The sequence below is a fragment of the Typopeltis vanoorti genome, chromosome 22, assembly GCF_054136105.1.
Source record: "Typopeltis vanoorti isolate ZY-2024b chromosome 22, IOZ_Tvanoo_1.0, whole genome shotgun sequence".
NCBI classification, from domain to species: Eukaryota; Metazoa; Arthropoda; class Arachnida; order Uropygi; family Thelyphonidae; genus Typopeltis; species Typopeltis vanoorti.
In genome coordinates, this window is record NC_143570.1 from 31,785,406 (window position 1) to 31,805,694 (window position 20,289).

Sequence of the window (20,289 nt, forward strand, 5' to 3'; positions counted from 1 at the left end):
TCCGGGATATTGCTCCCCCATACACAACTTGATGCTGCCTATCAGAAAGCCAATCTCCAATCCATTGCACCAGTCTAATATCCAACCCTATCCGCTCTAGTTTGAACTATCAACTTCTTATCATGTGGTAATCTATCAAAAAAAACCTTTGCAGGTCTAAATATACTACTGTGTATCCATCTCCCACATCCAATGCTGCTGTCCTCGCTTTAGCAAATCTGTGCTGTCCATCATTGTTGTCAATCCAATTCTCATCAGCCTCTCCAACACTTTAATCACAACATCTGACACACACAGATTGGTCTACAATTTGATACTTGAATTCTCTCACTTCCTTTATGAAGCAGTACAATCTTGCCTTTCTTCCACTCCTTTGGAACTTGTCCCAATGTAAGACTCATATTAAACAAATATGTCAAGGCAGTTGTCAACTCCTTGGCACATTCTTTCAAAATATGTGGTGATATATCGTCAAGTCCCACAGTATTATAAACATCAAGCTTGCTGAATTTATCATATACCTCTTCTTCACTCACAGTCAGTCTCTCCTATTCATCATCCACTGCTCTCAAATTCTTCATGATGTCACATTCACAAGGATAAAAGACCTTTATGAACTGCTCATTAAATATCTCAATTATATCCTCCACAGCAGCTGTCTGTATATCATTTTCTCCAGTCAATGTCTTTTTTTTTTTTTTTTGGCTACATATTTAAAGAACTCCCTAGGATTTTTTTTTTTTTTTTTTTTGCTTCCTTAGTTAACTGTTGCTCATACTGAACTTTAGTTGCCCTTACCAACTGAGTCACCCTCCTTGCCTGTTCTTTGTATTCTTCATGGAATGGATTATTACCACTCCTCTTATGTTTCTTTCAATTCCTTTTTTCTCTGTATGGCATGCTTCATTACATCCATTTCACACCTACCTTATTTAACCTTCTGACCTTTGGAATACATTGAGACATTGCTTCTACTAGATAGTTCTTGAATTCACCCAAGCAGAAGTGATCTTCTTTCCATTCAACTCCTCATTCCATGCCACAACTGCAAGCTGTCTCCTGAGCTTTAATTTTCATTTAGTTATGTTTTTATATTGTGGTAGATACCATATTTTAGTTATTGCTGGCTACATATTGAAAGAACTCCCTAGGATTTTTTTCTGGCTTCATTAGTTAACTGTAGTTAGTGTAATGTTTTTGTTCAGTTCAAGAAAGTGAAATGAAAATATGTGCTTGAACTAATACTTTTCTGAGTAAAAATATGAATAGTGGCACTGATGACTGAAGTTTTAAAAGCATTGAGCTAAATCATAATTTCCTTTGCAAATTGTCGAAGTATTTTTTATTATTTCAATAAGATTTTATAAAACTTTTTCACATAATTAAAACCAACTTTTTTTTTCTATTTACGTGAATCCTACCTATGATAGCTAACAAATTTATCACATATCATAGTACTATAAGCAACTTAAGGGTTAAATAATTCAAAAATCTTCTAGAGACCAAACAGGGTATTTTTTCCCCAAAAACTATTTCAGGTCTCTAGTAAGCAAAGCAGTGGTGATGAATATCATCCACAAAAATTAATTCGACTATAGGGGTTTTCAACATCAAAAGATGTTTTCGACATGCAAAACATATAAGAAACTGCATATGAAATATATACAGTAAACAGAAGTAATTTGGTAGTGAAATCTTAAGTTTTGAAAATAGTAGGTTCTTCCTTTGCACATCTTTAAAGATGCCTCAAAGTACCATATTTGCTGGCATATAAGACGCACCCCCTTTTTTGTACACATTTTTTAGGAAAAAAACTTTATCACTGAATATTATAATGAATTTACAGTATTTCAAATATAAAGTAATCCAACTATGAAAGAGTACCCACCTTTTAATTGTCAAAACCCATAAATTCATCTCCAGAGCTAAATGAAGAGACACTTGAAACCTCTTCTAAATCAGAATCTGAGTCCTCATACACCAAATTGTCCTCTGTACCATCCAGTGCATTACTAATTCCACACTTCTTAAATGATTTAACCACTGTCTCAGTTTTCACAGCATCCCATGAAACTTTGACCCACTCACAAACTTGTGAAATGCTAGGAAGAGGCTTCTTCCTGATGGTGTAACCTCAAAATCTGAAGACTGCATCCAGCTGTTCCACTTCTCCTTCATAAATCCCTTAAATGGTTTATTAATACAGACATCTAAAGGTTGAAGCTGACTAGTTAGACCTCCTGGAATTGCAGCTGAGTTTTCAATTCCTTGAGTTCATTTGTAACATCGTCTGTTCTGTGAGAACGAAACTGATCCCATACTAGCATGGCAGGCTTCTTCAACAGTCCACCAGGGCGCCTAGACCAAATTTTATCTATCCATAACTTCATTCCTCTTCCAGCCTCTTGCGTGAACATGCACAAACACTCCTTTAAGCAGTTTTTCTTTGGGTAGCGTCTTCCTTTTAAAAATCAATAGTAGCGGCAATTTTGTCCCATCAGCACAGCAGGATAAAACAACTGTGTAGCGAATTTTTTCGTGCCCCAAAGTTTTAATAGTAACACTTGTAGTGCTTGGAATCTACAGTTTTGTTTGAGGGCACATCAAAAGTCAGCAGAACCTTATCCATGTTTCCTATTTGCGCAAGTTCAAAATTTTCTCGTTTCCTTGTGTTAATGACGAATCGATAAAATTCAATCATTTTTTCTTCATATTCAGCTGGCATCTTTTGTGATATTTTTGTTTTAGTCTGCATACATAGCTGGTTTCTCTTCATGAATCTTGAACACCATGATGTTGATCCAGTAAAGTTGGCGATCCCTCTGTTAGTGGCTATTGTTTTCGCTTGATGAATAATCATTTTTTTAGACACTGAAAGTCCCGCTCTTCTGTGGTCTAAAATCAAAGTATTCAGTTCTGCCCAATTTGCAGTTCCACTTCGTAGGTTATGTTTACTGTGAGTTTTTTTTTTATTTTAAATCCTCTTCCTGATTCTGCCAAGTTCCTATCATTTAGTCAGTTGGGGTGGTCCGAAATGCCTCTCTGCAGCCCTGTTTCCATGTTCTTTAGCATACGCAATCACACGTACTTGTATGCAATATTTTAACAATGGCGATGTTTTTCAGCCATAATTTGCCAAGAAATTTAAAGAAAATTTAACGGCAGAAATTTATCAACACTCACAACTGCGATAACGATTGGAAAGTTTAAACAAACAGGACACAGCTGTGATCGTCAATGACAGTGCATACGCATCCACTGAACTCTATGTCAGTGTTTCTTAAAGTGTGGTACGCGTACCCCCAGGGGTACGTGAAAGGTCTTCAGGGGATCCGTGGCAATTTTCGGCTATGCATCATTAACGCATGGAATAAAATTCAATGTATCCGTGAAGTTCGAGATGGTAAAATGTTCCTATTGTATCACTGAATAAGGTACAGAGACATCTGCAGGCTGTGCAATATGTTTCTCAACAAACAGTGCAATTAGAGACAACTGGGATAAAAACGGCACTAACTAATGAATGGCATGTCCCCCCCTCCCACAGAAAATGATGTATGACTCAAGCAAAACCATATGCTGCCAGTGCAACATATGGTTTTGTTTGAGTGAACATGTTAAAACAAAGAAATATATAGTGAATGTGTTTCAGATATTATATAAGGAATTTGGTTGAAGAGAATTAGCATTTCAACTCAACTGTTGGCTTGTCTTTGTCATTTAGTAGCACGATCTTCTGTTAATACTGCACCAATCATATGAACACGGATGGCTGAAGTTTGAGAAACACTGCTCTATGTAACTGGAATGTTCTCACACACACCCCAAGGAAGCAATAAAGAAATCGCATAACTCAGAACAGAGAAAATTTCCAGAAATGAAAATAATAAAAAACTGAGTATTGGCATATAACACGCACCCTGTTTTTCAGACCTATTTTAAAAGAAAAAAAGTGCATCTTATATGCCGGCAAATAGGAAGAAACCAGATAACTTTCTCTTTTTGGTGTGAGAAGTCCTATTCATTTCTGAAAGTTAGAATATAAAACCATATTAAGACCTTGTAATCTAATTGTGTACTTATATATCTGCAAGCTTCCAAAATGAAATTGGAGGGTCAATACATTCCTCTTTGATTAGAAAGACTTACTTAAATCCCGCCAAGGATGTGAAATATCTTCTAGGTCTTTTCAGTTAAATGCAACACAATATAAAAACATAATGCACTCAATGGCCATTTGGTGGTTAAACAGTAGACATTTTCACAATTCCATCTAGGTAGGAACCATCAGTATAAGGAGTATTAATGGAAATAAAATAAACTTGCAGAAGAACTAGTTTTGAGATCTGACTAAATAACAAGTATAAGATGTTGTTGTTTTTATTATTATTAATACTAAACCTCAATGGAGTCAAAAGACTCAAACACTTACACACAGAGCCCATCAAACTGTGCTTTAAACTCATTCAATGTATCTACATTCACTACGATGTACAGCAATATATTCCTTTATTAACTTAAATGTCTCAATCACATCCCTTCCTCCTATTCCTTGCATACTGCATTCCTTCAATCTGTCCTTGCATCCCAAAGACCAGTTATGACCTTAGTCAATCTTCTCTGGACCCTCTTCAATATATCCTCATAACCAAGAAAACAAGGGAACCAAATATGTGCACAACAGTCAATATGAAGCCTGATAAGACTTTATACAATGCAACCAAAACCTCTTTATTTGTATAAGTTAAGGTCCTCTGGATCATTGCCATAATCTGATGTAATGTCTTCACAACTTGTACATGACCTCTGATTTTCAGATCCTTGTCCACCATCACTCCAAGGTCTCTTATCTTTTAAATTTCCTCCAAAATTTCTCCGCTGCATCCCATTGTTGCCTACCAAATTTCAGAACCTTACACTTTGCAACACTGAATTGACAGTTCTATGCTACTTCCCATTGTTATTATTACATCACACCTCCAGGGAGTCCAACGACTCATCGAGAGAGGGCATCTGCTCTACAACTCCTCACCTCACTACGCCACCAACCTTCATCATCTAACATCAATGACATCTACCGCCGACTACCACCAGTAGTACTTTCACCGACAATCACAAACATCCATGCCCACGGCAGGATTTGAACCCGCAGCCTTTTGGCTGGAGAGCGGATACGCTAACCACTTGGCCAACCAGGCTGGCATGTCCCATTCATACAATCTATTCAAGTCCTCCTGTAAGACCACAACATCTGCTTGATTCCTCATCACTCTTCCCAGTTTTGTATCATTTGCAAACAGTTGTATATCACCAGTTAAACCCAACCCAATATCATTAATATACAAATGAAATAACAATGGTCCCAAAACAGATGTCATCTCTGCTTGCTAGCAATTGCCTGGTCCAAACTTTTACATGATAAAATGAATTCCATTACACCAGGTAAAATCTGGCAAATATCATGAAACTTTCATCAACATTTACAAAACTGGTGAAAGGAATAGATCCATCAGGAGAAAATGATTATTTTCCTTCATTTCGTTTATTGCTTCAGAGACTATATAACCAGTTAATCAGCTCTTTTTGAAGTAGTTAGTAATCATCTAAGTCAGTGTTTCCCAGGGATAAACAAAAGATCTTTAGGGGGTATGAAGAACTTTTTTTTAAAAAAATTACTTTTTTATATTTTTGTCATTGTATTGTTGCAGATTAGTGCAGGTCTATTCTACAATTAATTTTTCAATAATAAAATTAATTACAGATACACACATACCAAGGGACACATGTTGTTTAAAGGAAGTTTTAAACAAATTGTGTACCTTGTTATGTGTCAACTGACTTCCATTAGTCCTACACCTGGTTTGCATGATTACTTTCCAATCACCTGGTCAAACTTTTTGTTAAGAGTTTAAATTCAAATAATTTGAAACACGTGGTGGGAACTCTGCTAACTTTCATTTGTTTCATTGAACTTTTGTTTTGTTTTTTTCAATTGTATGCATATTGGATTTGTATAAATTTGGAAAACAAAAATGGGATGCAGAATTTATGCTTGGTGAGGATATATTGTTGGAGGTGGAGGAAATAAGAGATCTGAGGGTGATAGTGGCTAAGGATCTGAAATTTAGGGGACACATGGCCAAAATTGTGAAGACAACACAAAGACTTCTGGGAATGATGCGGACTCCCTACTTCTACAAGAAGTAGGGAGATTCTTGTTCCATTGTATAAGGCTTTGATTAGGCCACATATGGAGTATTGTGCCCAGATTTGGTCACTTGGTTTTCAGAAGGATGAAGAGATGTTGGAGAGGGTCCAGAAGTGACTGATTAAGGTAGTTTCTGACCTCTGGAATGTCGATATGAGGAAAGATTGAGAAGCTGCAACTTGCAAAGTCTGGTGGACAGGAGGAGGAGAGATATGATAGAGACATACAAGTTATTAAAGGGTTGTTATAGGATCAATACTGGAGAGGTTCTACGGAAAATAGTGGGAGATCAGAGGTCATCCCTGGAAGCTGTATAAGGAGGAGGTTTTTTCCACGCAGAGTTGTGAATGATTGGAATGCCTTGCCTGAGAGTGTGGTGTTGGAAGAGAATTTGAGTGTGTTTAAGCATGGCATGATGAGCTGTGTGTTTGATTAAAAGGACCTCCTAGATGAGTCTTTGACTCTATGGGGTTTTGGGTAATAATAATAACTAAAAATGTATTTAATAATTAAAGTTTCACGCTTGTGATTTGTTATAACATAAATTAAAAAAAATACCTTTGTAATTATTCAAGTTTAAAATATTATTATAACTTCTAAATTGTCTTGTCTGAGAGAGGGGCAGTACACCGATGTTATTAAAACTTTAAAAGGAGTACATGGATAATGAAAGTTTGGGAAACACTGATCAAAGGAGTCAATATAATTCTAGTTAATATAAGGAGTCAAATTATGCTAACATTCTTCTGAATGAGACATCATGGAGAGTTAGAGAGCAATTGATGATGAGGAGGAGAGAATGACTGTGAGCACTAGGTATATGGAGAATTGAGTAAATTTGATGTCAATAAGGCTGTGGGACTTGTTGATATTATATCACGTGTTGTGATATATCATCAAGGGATATTATCTTTGATGATAATACCACTGAGATTTCCTAACTCTGCAACTGGATCACCAACTTTCTGACTGGTCGTTCACTATGTGTCATGGTGGATGGTTTACTCTCCTCAGATTTCCCCACTAAAGCGGGAGTACTCCAGGGTTCTATTCTTTCACTTGCTCTCTTCCTGTTGTGTATAAATGACCTGCTCTCTCAGACTTCCAATCCTATCGATAGCTTTGCCAATGACAGTACACTCCATTCCTCCTTTTTATTAGACAAACCTTGTGGTGCTCAAGTATTAGAATCCTCAAGATTTACCATGACCAATGACCTGAACTCTGATCTCCTAGATATATCCCAGTAGGGCAAGGACAACCTTGTAAACTTCAATGCCACCAAAACTCAGTCCTGTCTGATCTCTCGCAAGAAAGAACTTACATCCCTCTCCCTTACCTTCAGTAATATTGAGTAATCCAAACGTGATCAGATTTCTCTACTCAGAACTGACCTGCACCTCCAATCTTTCCTGGTACAGCCATATTTCAACTATAGCTTCTGCAGCTGCAAAAAAAAAAAAAAAAAAATTGGTGTTTTTTTTCACACAAGGCACTACTTCACACTTTCACAGCTGCTAACTTTGTACAAAGCCCAAATCCATCCAGCCATGGAATATTGCTCCCATATTTGGGTGGAGCACCAAAATCCTCTCTCAGATTACTAGATTCTATCTAGAAGAGGGCAATCTAGCTAATTAATGATCTCTCTCTCTCTCACACATACCCACTTCAATCCCTCTCACACAGACATTTAGTTTCTGCCTTGTTTCTCTTCTACTGATACTTTCATGGACAGTACTCTGCTGAACTGGCCAATATTATTCCTCCACTCTCCTCCAAAATCATTAAAACAAGAGCCACTGCTAACCAACACCCCTTTATAGTCCATCTTGAAACTCACCAAACCAACTTCATTACCTCCTCCTTCATCTTATCTACTTCTGCTGTGGAACACTCTCCCTTTCCCCCAAAGATTACAACCCTCAGCTGTTCAAAGCAAAATGGAAACAGATTCCTCCTTTTGTCTATTCCTCTTACCCACACATGGCACTAATCTGCTATAGGTCTTGTGGCCTTTCATGTGTGGATCAGATATATCAGGGGCGAATATTGCAGGTGTGCGGTGCACATCCACAGAATAAATACTGATGTTATATTTATGCATTTATTCCTGTTAAAGATTTCCTTAATTGTTTCCTGGCTTTGCATGATTCCTAAAATTAAACACAATATACTAATGCTTCATGAAGAGGACACTTTTCAATGTGTAAACATTACATCACATTCTTGTGTATAGCCCAGGTTTGCAGTTGCAAATACATAGCAGCTATTGAGCCATTTGAACAAGCCTACATGGCACGATGGGTCAAATTCTTAGCATTCCAGTGCTTTTAAACCTTCCAGAAGGTGAGTGCTAAGACAATAGCAACTAGTAATCAGCGGCTGTGATTGGTTGTTGTGTCAACCAATCCAATTGAACATTGTCATGAATTGCTATTTTATGTGAGTGAAGTGACGTATTTAGGGCACCAACATAGACAAGTAATTTTTTATAAATAATTTATAACTTTTTTTGTCCATATTTACAATGGGAAACAGTGTTGACGATCTCTTGAATGTCCCATTTTCTGCATAGCTTTCGTGGATTGTATGATTGATTATAGTTGAAGGAGGTTGGTACTTGTGTATAAATAAGTAAAACGAGTTAGGCAGCAATTTAAAGTGTACATGTTTAGAATCCTCAAAAAACATTGGCACTCAAATTCTAGCATAAAATACTCTCCTGAAGTAAAGTACAGTTACAAAAGTATTAACCTGATCAAAATATGTTTTTTTCAAGAAAAGCACTGAAGAAATTGTTGTCTTGCCAGAAAACAAACCTCCATAATATTAAGGACTGGTTGGTGGAAATAAACACATAACTGTAGAAGTACAAGATATACATTTTTATCACTTTTATATATATATATATATATATATATATATATATAATTATGCATTGCAGTATTTTGTAAAAGAGTGAAAACTATACTGAATAACAAATAGCACTGAAATTATTAGTTTTGGGTTAGAAGATTAAAAATTTCAGTGAAATGAAGATTTACTGTATCAGAATAGGTACATACAATTTAAGAATCTCCTTCAAACCTAAGAATCTACTGAAAGTAATTCTCAACTTAGAAGGGTTTTAAAGAATATCCCATAGTTAATTGTATATACCATGCTACTATGAACTGGTGAAAACACAAAAGACCTACCAAATATCTGTATATAGAAAAAATGACAAATTGGCATTGAGGTTTGTTTCCGTAATGAGTGTTTGTTGTTCTCATTCATTGGTTTATTTCAGACATTGTGAGTTATTAAAGAAAGTGAAGAGAAAACAGTAATGTGTGATATTTAGAATAAGCCCAGAGAAGATATAATTACAGAAAGGTGTGCATAAGTAGACGGGTGTCGTTTTTTTATAATTAGATGCCTGGGGATTGTTTATTGGCTTCAATGCGGTTATCACCAGAACAGCAAATTGTATGCTCTATTATACCACCCTTAAATTATTCTTCGCACAGAGGTCAAGATGGGAGAATAGGAGTTCTTGGAGGCAGCAATTAATATACTGGAGCTCCCTACTTCAATTGCAGAAATATCTGCAATTAAGGTGGGGTGTGATCATATCCATGTATTTTGCACAACGGAAGTGGCCACTGTACTCAAATCTTATAGGCCTGAACTTATTGTGCATCCAGTTTTGGACAGTGCAATTGCATCTGATGAAATTTCTCTGTTTTTGCTGAGATTGCTTGCTATAGTGATGGGCCTGGTTTAGGACAAGAAGAGAGAACTTTTGAAGTTGCACGAATTGTTATTGAACAAGCTAAAGAAATGCAGATACCCATTGCGTTAGATGCTGATGTATTATGTTATAACAATTCTCATCCCAAAATAATTTTTCTAACTATAAAAAAGCTGTATTAGCATCCATTTGTGCAGTTGTACAAATTTGTAATGGAAGCAATACCTGATCATTCGGAAAATGTTAAACATTTGGCTGCAAAACTTGAAAATGTCACAGTTGTCCAAAAAGGTCGGATGGAGAAAACATTGTTACTTGTAAAGAGTAACCAGAGAGTAACATTGTTACTCTCTGGTTCGATGGGTGTATTTAGCTACTGGGGAACAATGCAAACGGTGATTTACTACCATTGGGTCCCACTGTTGCGACAGATTTTGGTGCCTGCATTGCTTAGGAGATGTAGCTTATTTGCTTTTAAGAAATGTTCTTGTAGCATGACAATTGACATGGTTGGAGATGATATACTTCAGAGTTCTGCTAGGGTCACTACTCTTTAATTTGTGTATCAGTGATATAAGGGGATATATTCAGTTGTTTTGTCAATGATGCAAATTGTGAGAGCAGGTGATGTAAATATCCTGCAGGATGGTTCAAATAAATTGGCATTGTGGGCAAAGGATAATGATTATTAATTTAATGTTGCAAAATGTAAGGTTTGAACACTTTGGGTTGAAAAGGTTACATGCAGTGTATCATATTGATGTACCAGATTGTAGGAAATTGATGAGATTAGGAACTTGGGAATAATGGTGGACAGAGAGATGAATTTCAAAGGACATATTGCAAAAGTTGGTAAAATAGCTCAAAGGATTATTTATATGCTGAAAAATATTCTAACAAGTAAAGACAGGTAAGTTATTATCCCTCTTTATAAGACTATGATTTGGCCGCATCTTGACTACTGTGAACATATTTGGTCACCTGGGTTTCTTGGGAATCAGGAGGTAGTAGAGAAGATTCAGAGACAAGTGACTAAGCCAGTGAGTCTGTGAAATGCTTCTTTTGAAGATAGGTGTTAGGTTACAAAAGTAAGCTGACAAGTGGAAAAGAGGGGATACAATAAAACCCCTTTAATATCTTATGAAGTATATACAAAGGAAATTTTTTAATATGTGACAAATAGAGAACTAGGGATCATCCTTGGAAGTTGTGTGAGAGTGTGGTAATTATTAGGAGTGTGTGCGACAAGATTTGTTGCATGTAAAATGGTGATTGGGTGGAATGGATTTCCAGAATTAGTTGCGAGTTCCTGACAGTGAATGAGTTTAAGGAGAGATACGATAGGTTTCTGTTAAATCTGGTGTAAGACAAGGATGAACATTATCCCCTCTGTTATTCATTATCTATATGGATCACATTATGAAGGAAAGTGGTATTAAACATGATATCAAAATTGGAGACGTTAATGTCAGCTCTTTGCTTTATGCGGATGATGTTATACTTCTAAATAAATCTGCTACAAGTCTGCAAGATTCTCTGACCAAATTGAATACCTGTTGTAATAAATATGGTATGAAGGTCAGCAATAAAAAGACAAAGACAATGAAAATAGGCAGAATCATTGAAAATGTCAACTGTGTTGTGAATGGAGAACCTGTGGAACAAGTAAAACATTTCAGCTATTTAGGCACGATTTTTACTGAAGATGGTAAATTAAATATAGAAATAGACAACAGAATCAGCAAAGCTGGTATGGTGGTAAGTCAATTGAATAAATTCATATGGAATAAGAGAGAAATTAGTCTGAACACTAAATTAGCTGTATACAAGACAGTGTTCAAACCAGTTTTAACTTATGGATCTGAGAGCTGGGTCAGAAGTAAAATACTTGACCAAAGACTAGAGACCACAGATATGAGAGTCCTGAGAAAGATTATAGGTGTTAACAGATGGCATCAATGGCGGTATCATATTAAAAACGAGGATATTAGGAAAGAACTCGACATTGTCAGCATCCAGGAATGCATTAGCAGAGCTAATCTTAGGTGGTATGGTCACTTAAAACAGAATGGGCAAGGAAAGATTAGCAAAACAAGTGTTCTCTGCCAGGTTGGCAGCAAAACGACCCAGAGGAAGACCAAGATATAGGTGGATTGATGCGGTACAAAGTGCTTTAGACGATTGAAATATAAGATCTGATAATGTTGGAGTCTTGACAAGTAACAGACTGATTTGGAGGAAAATTGTAGATAGGAAATTAATAATGATGTAATTTTTTTCATGTAGTACTATCATATCCTGTACACCCCTTGAGGGTACATGGCAGGAATGTGATGATGATGATAGGTTTCGTGCATAAAATATTTAGTTTGAGTATCTGGACTCCATAGAGACACTGTATAATAATAAAACAGACCTTTCAAACTATTTCAATGAGTACAGGATAGTCAGACAAAAAACAATTTCTACACTGCCTAAATTCTAGTTTGACAGGAATTTGAGGCCATTGTTATTTTTATTTTTTAACCCTGAAGGTTGAGTAATTGTAATAAAGTTTATTTACTTTTGAAATAATTAATTTCTTACGAATGCTACACACATACATATTTAACACTAAGTGAAAAAATATATCTCTGGTTCATTAATAAGTAAATAAATGAACTTACATGGCAATTACAACAAACCTGGTCTTAGTATAAGTTATCACTTAGGATTAAATGTGAGGTAATCTGAGAAATCTTGACATTAGGTATATATAAAATAGACTATTTTTGAGTTATTGGCAAGCCCTGTATTTGTGAAGGAAGCAAGTTTGTGAATAATTCGAATAGAAATGGAATTTTGTACTCTGCTGTATATGGAATAAAAGTAGTATACAGAAGATTTACTCTTTGTGTGAAAGTATAATGATTACTCAATACTAGTTTTATAATAAATGAACTCATTTATTATAAAGTTTAAAAAAAGTAAAAATAATGTTTAAACACTAATTATCAATTTTTTAATTCCTTGTAGGTCACATGATGGAACAGGCTACATGTCTGATATTTCTGCAGCTGCTACATCATTAACACTTCCATCCAAGTGGTGTCCATCATCTCTGATTGCAACACAGTTTACAACTCTTGACACAGAGACCTGGTTACAATCTGTGGAACAAGATAGTGCAAATGCTACTGATATATACAGTTCTGACTCTACAGATACTCCTGGGGGCCATTCACCAGACAGCCAACAAAAGACACTTCATTCCCATTCAGCTATTGATGATGAAGATTCATCTGTATTTTCTGTTGATGCAGATGGTTATTATACATCTATGCATACTGACAGTGGATTAAAAGGCAAACATGATACTCAAAATTATGACAATTTTGAGGATGCATTTGGCATGGGAAAACGGCAAGGTTCTGACACATCTATCAGCACGATTGGGGACAGCAGTTTAAACAGTTTACTGTCACGTACTGCAACAGAGCTTTCTTCAAGTTGTAGCACTCTTACCCAGACCAGGAAACCAGCTCCACCTCCTCCACCTCGTATTTCCAGCATCAAAATTAAACCAAATGAAATTTCATCTGTTGAAAATTGTAAAAAGGAAGATAAAATGATGCATTATGACACAGCTCATCACTGTATTTTGCAAGCTCGTGATATCCCTGCTTCTGAATCTGACCAAGAAATTGAAAGGATGCAGAAAAAAACAGTTATTGACTCTAGCCACTATCTTTCCCTGTGCCCTGTTACTCCAACTGCTAGTGATGATGAAATGAATAAAGTCAACCAGAGTGAAGAGCCAAAGGGTGCAAAAGCAAAACTGATAAATATCATTAATAGCAAAAAACAGACAACTAAAATACAAAAGAATATGTCATCTAATGAGAACATGGGAAAGACCAATAAAAGTGGAACATTTCCTATTGCAAAAATTCCATCATTTGACATGTATGGTGACCACTCTCCCCAAAAACCAAAATTTACCACTATAATTAGGCCAAAAGAATCTTCTCCAGTAGCAAATAGAAAGGATGTAATGATATCTTTTTCTCAAGCTAATCAAAATGACAATGGAAAGTCCACATCATCTTTTGTGTCCACTTCATTTCTTCCTCATTCACCAACAGAAGGCACAAGATCACCTGACACATCTTCATATTCATCTACACTGGTTGGATCACCCACCTCACAAGAAAGCATAATTATAACTGACCCACCACAACAGAAAGAATCAAGTGTAAATCCTATTATTCCACTAAAATATACCCACCAAATCACTGTGAAACCAGTAGCTAGGAATATAAAAATAGAAAGTGAAAGAACTTGTAATAATCCTAAAAACAAAAGTAATATATATACACCAGTGAATAGAACTGTATCCCCGCACATGTATGATTCTCTGCCTCTTCCCCCTCCCCCACCTTCTCCACCATTACCACCTCCACCACCAACACCCCCTCCACTTAGTGCTGCTTTATCATCTCCTCCTGAAAGTCCAAACATACCAGTAATTCGCAGGATACCTACAAAGGAACACTCTAAAAAACTCTTGCGTCCCACAAGTCTTATTCCATCATCAGTTAATCACAATCGAGCTGCAGCTCATGTAACTCTGGACCCAAGTGGACGAGTTATTTTTAGCTCAAACTCTCTAGGAAGAAGACGAGATGGTCATCTACTACATTATCAACCTGCATCATTACCTACAGACATGTGGCCAGAAAAATTTGCTACGCTGCCTCTGCGTCAAAATTGCTTGTCTCAGAATCATTCCTCAAGAACAAATATTTACGCAAAACCTAATAGTGCTGATTTTCATAATATTGCTTCTATTGTTTCCAACCGACATAATACAGATATGTCAAAGTTTTCAAGTCAGAAATTATCAGAAGGAACGTCACTTCCTATGTCACCACCTCTAAGTCCTGATTGTGTCACTTTGCCAATGCAAAGTAATTATTATAAACCATCTTCCCTTCAGACTAAAGCTGACAATCAGGTTCAAATAGCAGAAATTCAAAGATCATCAGGTTCAGAATCTCTTACTTCTCATCTGTCATTTTCCAGTACTCCAAGTATTTCATCTTCAGCAATGTTAACTCCTGTATCACCACCCCAAAATGTTTCTCGAAGTATTGCACGATTGTTTTCACCTCCATCACTGCTGACACAGCAAAACGTGAACTTGCATGCTCAAAGAATGAATAGCATGCCTATTCCTTCATCACACTATTATGTGTCAAATATATCACCAGGATATTTACCTGAGAAAACTAGTTTAACATCACAAATAGTGTCATCTGAATATTTTAATAAGGAACCCAAAAGGAAACCAATGACTACAGAAGATCTTTTTGCTGTTATTCATAATTCTAAAAAGCGTCACAACATAAAAACAGGTTCAGATATTTCCATCTCTCCGTTATCATCTCGTTCAAGTTCTCCTTCAGTTATCAGGCCAAGTACGCCCAATAAAAGTGTACTAGCTGAGACTGGATTTCTAAGTCCTAGAAGTCAAGGAACTCCGAGAGACAGACGAAGCTGGTCAGGTGATGCTAAACAGTACACCCTCACTCCTGGAGAAAGGCGTAGCCTAGCATGCGACAGGTTAAGAACTAGTAAACCAACCTCTATGCATGATTTCAAGATGCTTTTATTACAAGCTAGAGGGGGGAACCAAAATGTAACAGGAAAATCTGCAGCAGAACAGTTAAAAGCTACTGCCCCAAATGTTAGACGATCGGAACAGATTCCGGATGGAATGTCATTTCCTACTGGTACACATTCCTTACCTTGTTCCCCAACTAACGATCCATCTCTATATAATGGGCATTCCACAGTGCCTTTAAAACGTGGCTGCCGTGCTAGAACATCTCTTCAAAGCCGTTATGCAATGTATCCGCCTATCTATGAGGATTGTTCTGAAGAAGCTGAAGCTCACCATGAATCACAACAAAGTCCAAAAAATAAAAACATTCAGCACATTGAGAGGAACACATTAGGTGCCTCTCATGGTGATTATTATCAGCATTATCAAGTAAATGGATTACATGCACTTAGAGACGCTGTACAAAGTGGACTATCATCTAGTACTTGGGTATGAATCCATTTAATTAAATGTAAAGAACAGTATATCAGAACTAGGAAAGAAATTATCAAGTGAAATGTGATTTTTTAAAAATTATATTAATTGTGATAAAGTGATCATCAGGTTGCACACAAGCTAATATTTACAGTATACTTACTGCCTACATCATTTATTTGGTATTCATTATATTTTTTTTTTACTTTGTTCTATTTGGGATGTAGGTATGCTTTAATAATAACTGAATAGCTACTTGAAAAGTCATTTGTATAGCAAGTTTACATAAATATCAAGAATAAAATTTGTAATATATACATTATATATAAACATTGAATACCATTTTTTTGATTCACAGGGTATGTTATCTTCATATGATGCAATTCTGTGGTTTCAGGAATATGTGTGATTTTTATTTATCTAGAAACGATACTGTTAAAGTGGTATGTCATTTGCCAGCAAAGGTTGGTCGATTGGTAGAGCCTCTGCTACTAGTGGCTTGCAAAAAGTTAAGCTAGTTTGAGCGCGGTTAGTAGTTGATCAATCGTTCGATGCTGTTGGCACACACTCCCTCGATGAGTCTTTGGACTCCCTGGAGGTGTCACATAATAATAATAACTAGGATAAAACTATTTACTAGTAACTGTTCCTTCTACTTGTGCTTTTTTTTTTTTTAAGTAATAATATAATTTGTTCATTGTGTGCATTATGAAAAAAATCTAAAAAAAAAGGATACAAATCACTTTTTCAGTTTTAGTTCTGCAAGTTAATATATATATATTTTTAATAATTAACAGCTTCCATTCAGTGTATAGTAGATTATATGACTAGGGTAAGCTCTCTCTTCTGTAATAATTCCATGCAAAAAGTGCCATTTCTGAGTTCCCTACTTCCTTCCATGTAACAATAACTGCCATTTTGTCACATGACATAAAAGCATTTCATGGCATATCAAAGAAGCATTTTATATCATTGTGGTAGTTTACTTTTCTACCAAGTTGATGTAAATATATATATATATTTTTAAAATATTACTATAGCTCTTTCTTACCTACACTGTTCTAAATCAAAACAAATTATTTTAATGTCTTTTACATCCCCATATACCACAATCTTGATTTAACTGTAAATTTCTTCTACTGTTTAAAATTTCTTCAAATACACAAATTTCATTCAGAATGCAGATACAAAATAATACAAATTACATGTTGTGTGTGTGTGTGTGCACGCGCTGTACATATAGTAACTCAGCTAGTTCAACAATCTGTTCATTTGGTCTGATATGCTTAGTTCCACAGTTAGTCAACAAGGGTGTGATAATTGTTACTGCTTTGTGGATTACTTGCTTTCTTTTATTTGGCAATTATAAAAGCAAACAAAACAAGCTAAAAAGATTAAAACTCAATTGCAATGTACTTTATACAGCCCACTATCACAAAGCGAACTTGTAGGAACCATGGAAATAGTTTCTTTTATAAGGAATTTCTTTTAGAATAACATTGTGTCTACATGCCTTTGATTAGGATTTTTCAGTGATTTGTTATTTTTACATAACACCTCATCATTGGAGGGCACCCTTCCACATAACCCACCATTTACATTACTTAATCCTCCATCTACACTCTTTGCCACCTACCACCAAATAATAGTATTTTGTCTGTTAATTGCATACATCTTCTGGTCAATATCTCCCAGTATGTGGGGTAAAAAACCCAAGTTTCTGGAAGAGAAAAGCTCTGCTACCCCCACACGGGATTAGCTAATTCACACTCAGTTGAAAAAAGCTCCTATAAAGATTCCTTTCATCATGAATCAAACTCAGATCTCTCCCAATTGAAGAGTCCAATGTTCTGTTGTTTTCCCAGCTGTGCTACAGAAGCACATAGTGAGCAATTTTGTTATAATGATATTTGCTATAGTGAGAGATGATTGCAATCCATTGCGGGTTTAATTTCTTTGGCAACTGTTCAGTTTTGTACAGTAAACAATTTCCATTTTCTGAAATACAATTATCTATTCAAACACAAAATGTCTCATTGACTGTTTTCTTTCAATTAATTTGAAACATAATGGAATGTATTTCTCTCTACTTTCCTGCATCAAATAAAAGCATATCATGCTAAGGGTTCATTAAATGTACATTTTCACCACACAAATAAGGCCTTTTTTTTTTTTTTTTTTTTTTTAATGGCATAGCATGTCATATTAACTTTTTTTTTTTTAATAAAATGAAATCTCATTCTAGTAATAATCATTTCAAAAGTTTCACTACTATATATTCATTCATTTCCCATAGTACAGTCATTGGAGGGGGGGGGTTAAATAAACAAAGTATAAATCTGATGAAATATTTCAAAGTTCTTAATTTTTCTTCTTAACTAAATCTGGTATTTTTCCCTCTGGAAAGGGAGGAGGATAGCACTGGAAGGGAACTGAAAAGCAATCAAAGTAGCAATAGAACATTTAATTGCATTATGTTGAATTTCCCTAATTATTTCTTTATTAAAATGTCATTTTTGTTTTCTTAAGAGCTTTGGAAAATAACATTACAGTAAGTAGTGTATTTCAGATTATTTATAAGTAAAATAATTTTAATGAAACATATTACTTTCTGATGTGTGTGCATTCAATTCACAAAATACACATTTTATATGAGTTATGTTTGCATTTAATAATTGCAGGAAGTCATGCTTGATATGTTAGTATGAACCATGGTATAACAGAGATACAGAATTGTGATTGCAGTTTACCCTCACTATAGCACAGAGATAACAGGAATGGTTTGTTATTATAGTGAATTTATTTCAGCACAGCACTGGGCATTTTGAGAGAGATACTGCTGTAAGGAGAGTCAACTATAATATACTGTATTCTCACTATTCAAGGTCATAACAACCTAGGTTTACATTGCTGAATGGCACAGCTGTAATATGCATTGTCATTAACACCACTATAAGGTTATATAGTGTGTGAGTTATAAATGAATTGACAAAAGTGAAAGTAGTTGTATATCATACACAACTCATCTCTTTTAAAACTTGAAGCAAGATAAGTCATGTGACCAGTGCTATAATAATAGTTTCTCCTTGCAACAAACTTTCATCATGTATCTCCAGAGTTTTGTTTACACTTGTAGGGTTCACTAAATTCTTAGTCCCTTATATGTTAAGGGATTTTGCAGTATGGTAGCTATTTGATGTTTAACAATATAAAACTTAAATGTTAAATCCCAACTTGTTACTAGCTGACTGCCTATCTCCACTATATGATACAATAGCAAAGATGTGCATGTAATTAACTGAGGAAGGGCTTCATTGGTATGCCATGTCACTTATATAAACTTTAATGGTGTTGTATGACACAGCTGAGTTAATAAACCAACAGATGTGTTTTCCCTTCAAAAGTTATAAACACTCTAATTTTTGTAGACCAGTTACTACTGTTTCACTTATTTTGCCAGGGATTCATTTGTCTTATATTAGTTAGTCACATAACAAACCAACTGAAGCAAATAATTTAATATAATTCAAATATCAACCAAAAGTGCCCCCCCCCCCTCCCAAGAGCAGAATATTATTCATATTACAACCATAAACGAAAAAATATTTTGTATTTAAATATTACAGTATAATTGGTATAATTCAACATTTTTCTATTCCAGATCTCACAACTCCATTCAAATCAATGCTCTTTCCATGTTTTTTTAACATATAGCTGCTATTTACTTAATACCTTGTAGCCAATAATACACTGCCTGAAATCTGCAGCAAAGCTCAGAAAAGCAAGTGGTCTTTGACTTGATAAGATTATCAAGTCAAAGTATACAGACACTTAAATGCAAGTTTTGGCTACAAAATGATGCCATTAATAGTTTCAGTGTGAATGGATTAATAACAAAACAAGGGGAAAATACAGTAAATATGGCTTATTTTAAATTAATTCTTTGCAGAATAACAATTAACAAATAATTAAAGAACATTGATATGATGTTTTTTTAAAAGCTTGTTTAGAATATGGCTATTCAAGTTATGTCAAAGAAAGTAAGTATATTGTAAATTGGGTGGGTATTCTTTGACTGATGTGCATGTTTTCTGGGATGAAAAATCCTGCCACATCTAATGGCTAACTCAACATTTATGAAAAGAAAAGACCTCATGTTCTTCTCATATTATGATAAGAAAAATAAACCTAAAATAAAAAAACAAACTGCTCCAAAAATTAAACTAAAAAAACTAATAAAACATTTCTTCTAAATTGTTTACTAAT

General features: G+C 35.3%; 1 protein-coding gene across 2 annotated transcripts in view; it reads left to right on the forward strand.

Moving 5' to 3' along the window:
• The window catches only part of LOC150094280 (uncharacterized), a 146,380-nt gene extending 129,226 nt beyond the window's left edge, over positions 1-17,154 (forward strand). For both annotated transcript variants that reach the window (XM_090411969.1, XM_090411970.1), the window contains exon 5: positions 12,960-17,154. In XM_090411969.1, coding sequence (XP_090268095.1) covers positions 12,960-16,044 — 3,085 coding nt within the window. In that variant the 3' untranslated portion in view covers positions 16,045-17,154. The remainder of the gene's footprint in view (positions 1-12,959) is intronic.
• The last annotated feature ends 3,135 nt before the right edge of the window (positions 17,155-20,289 follow it).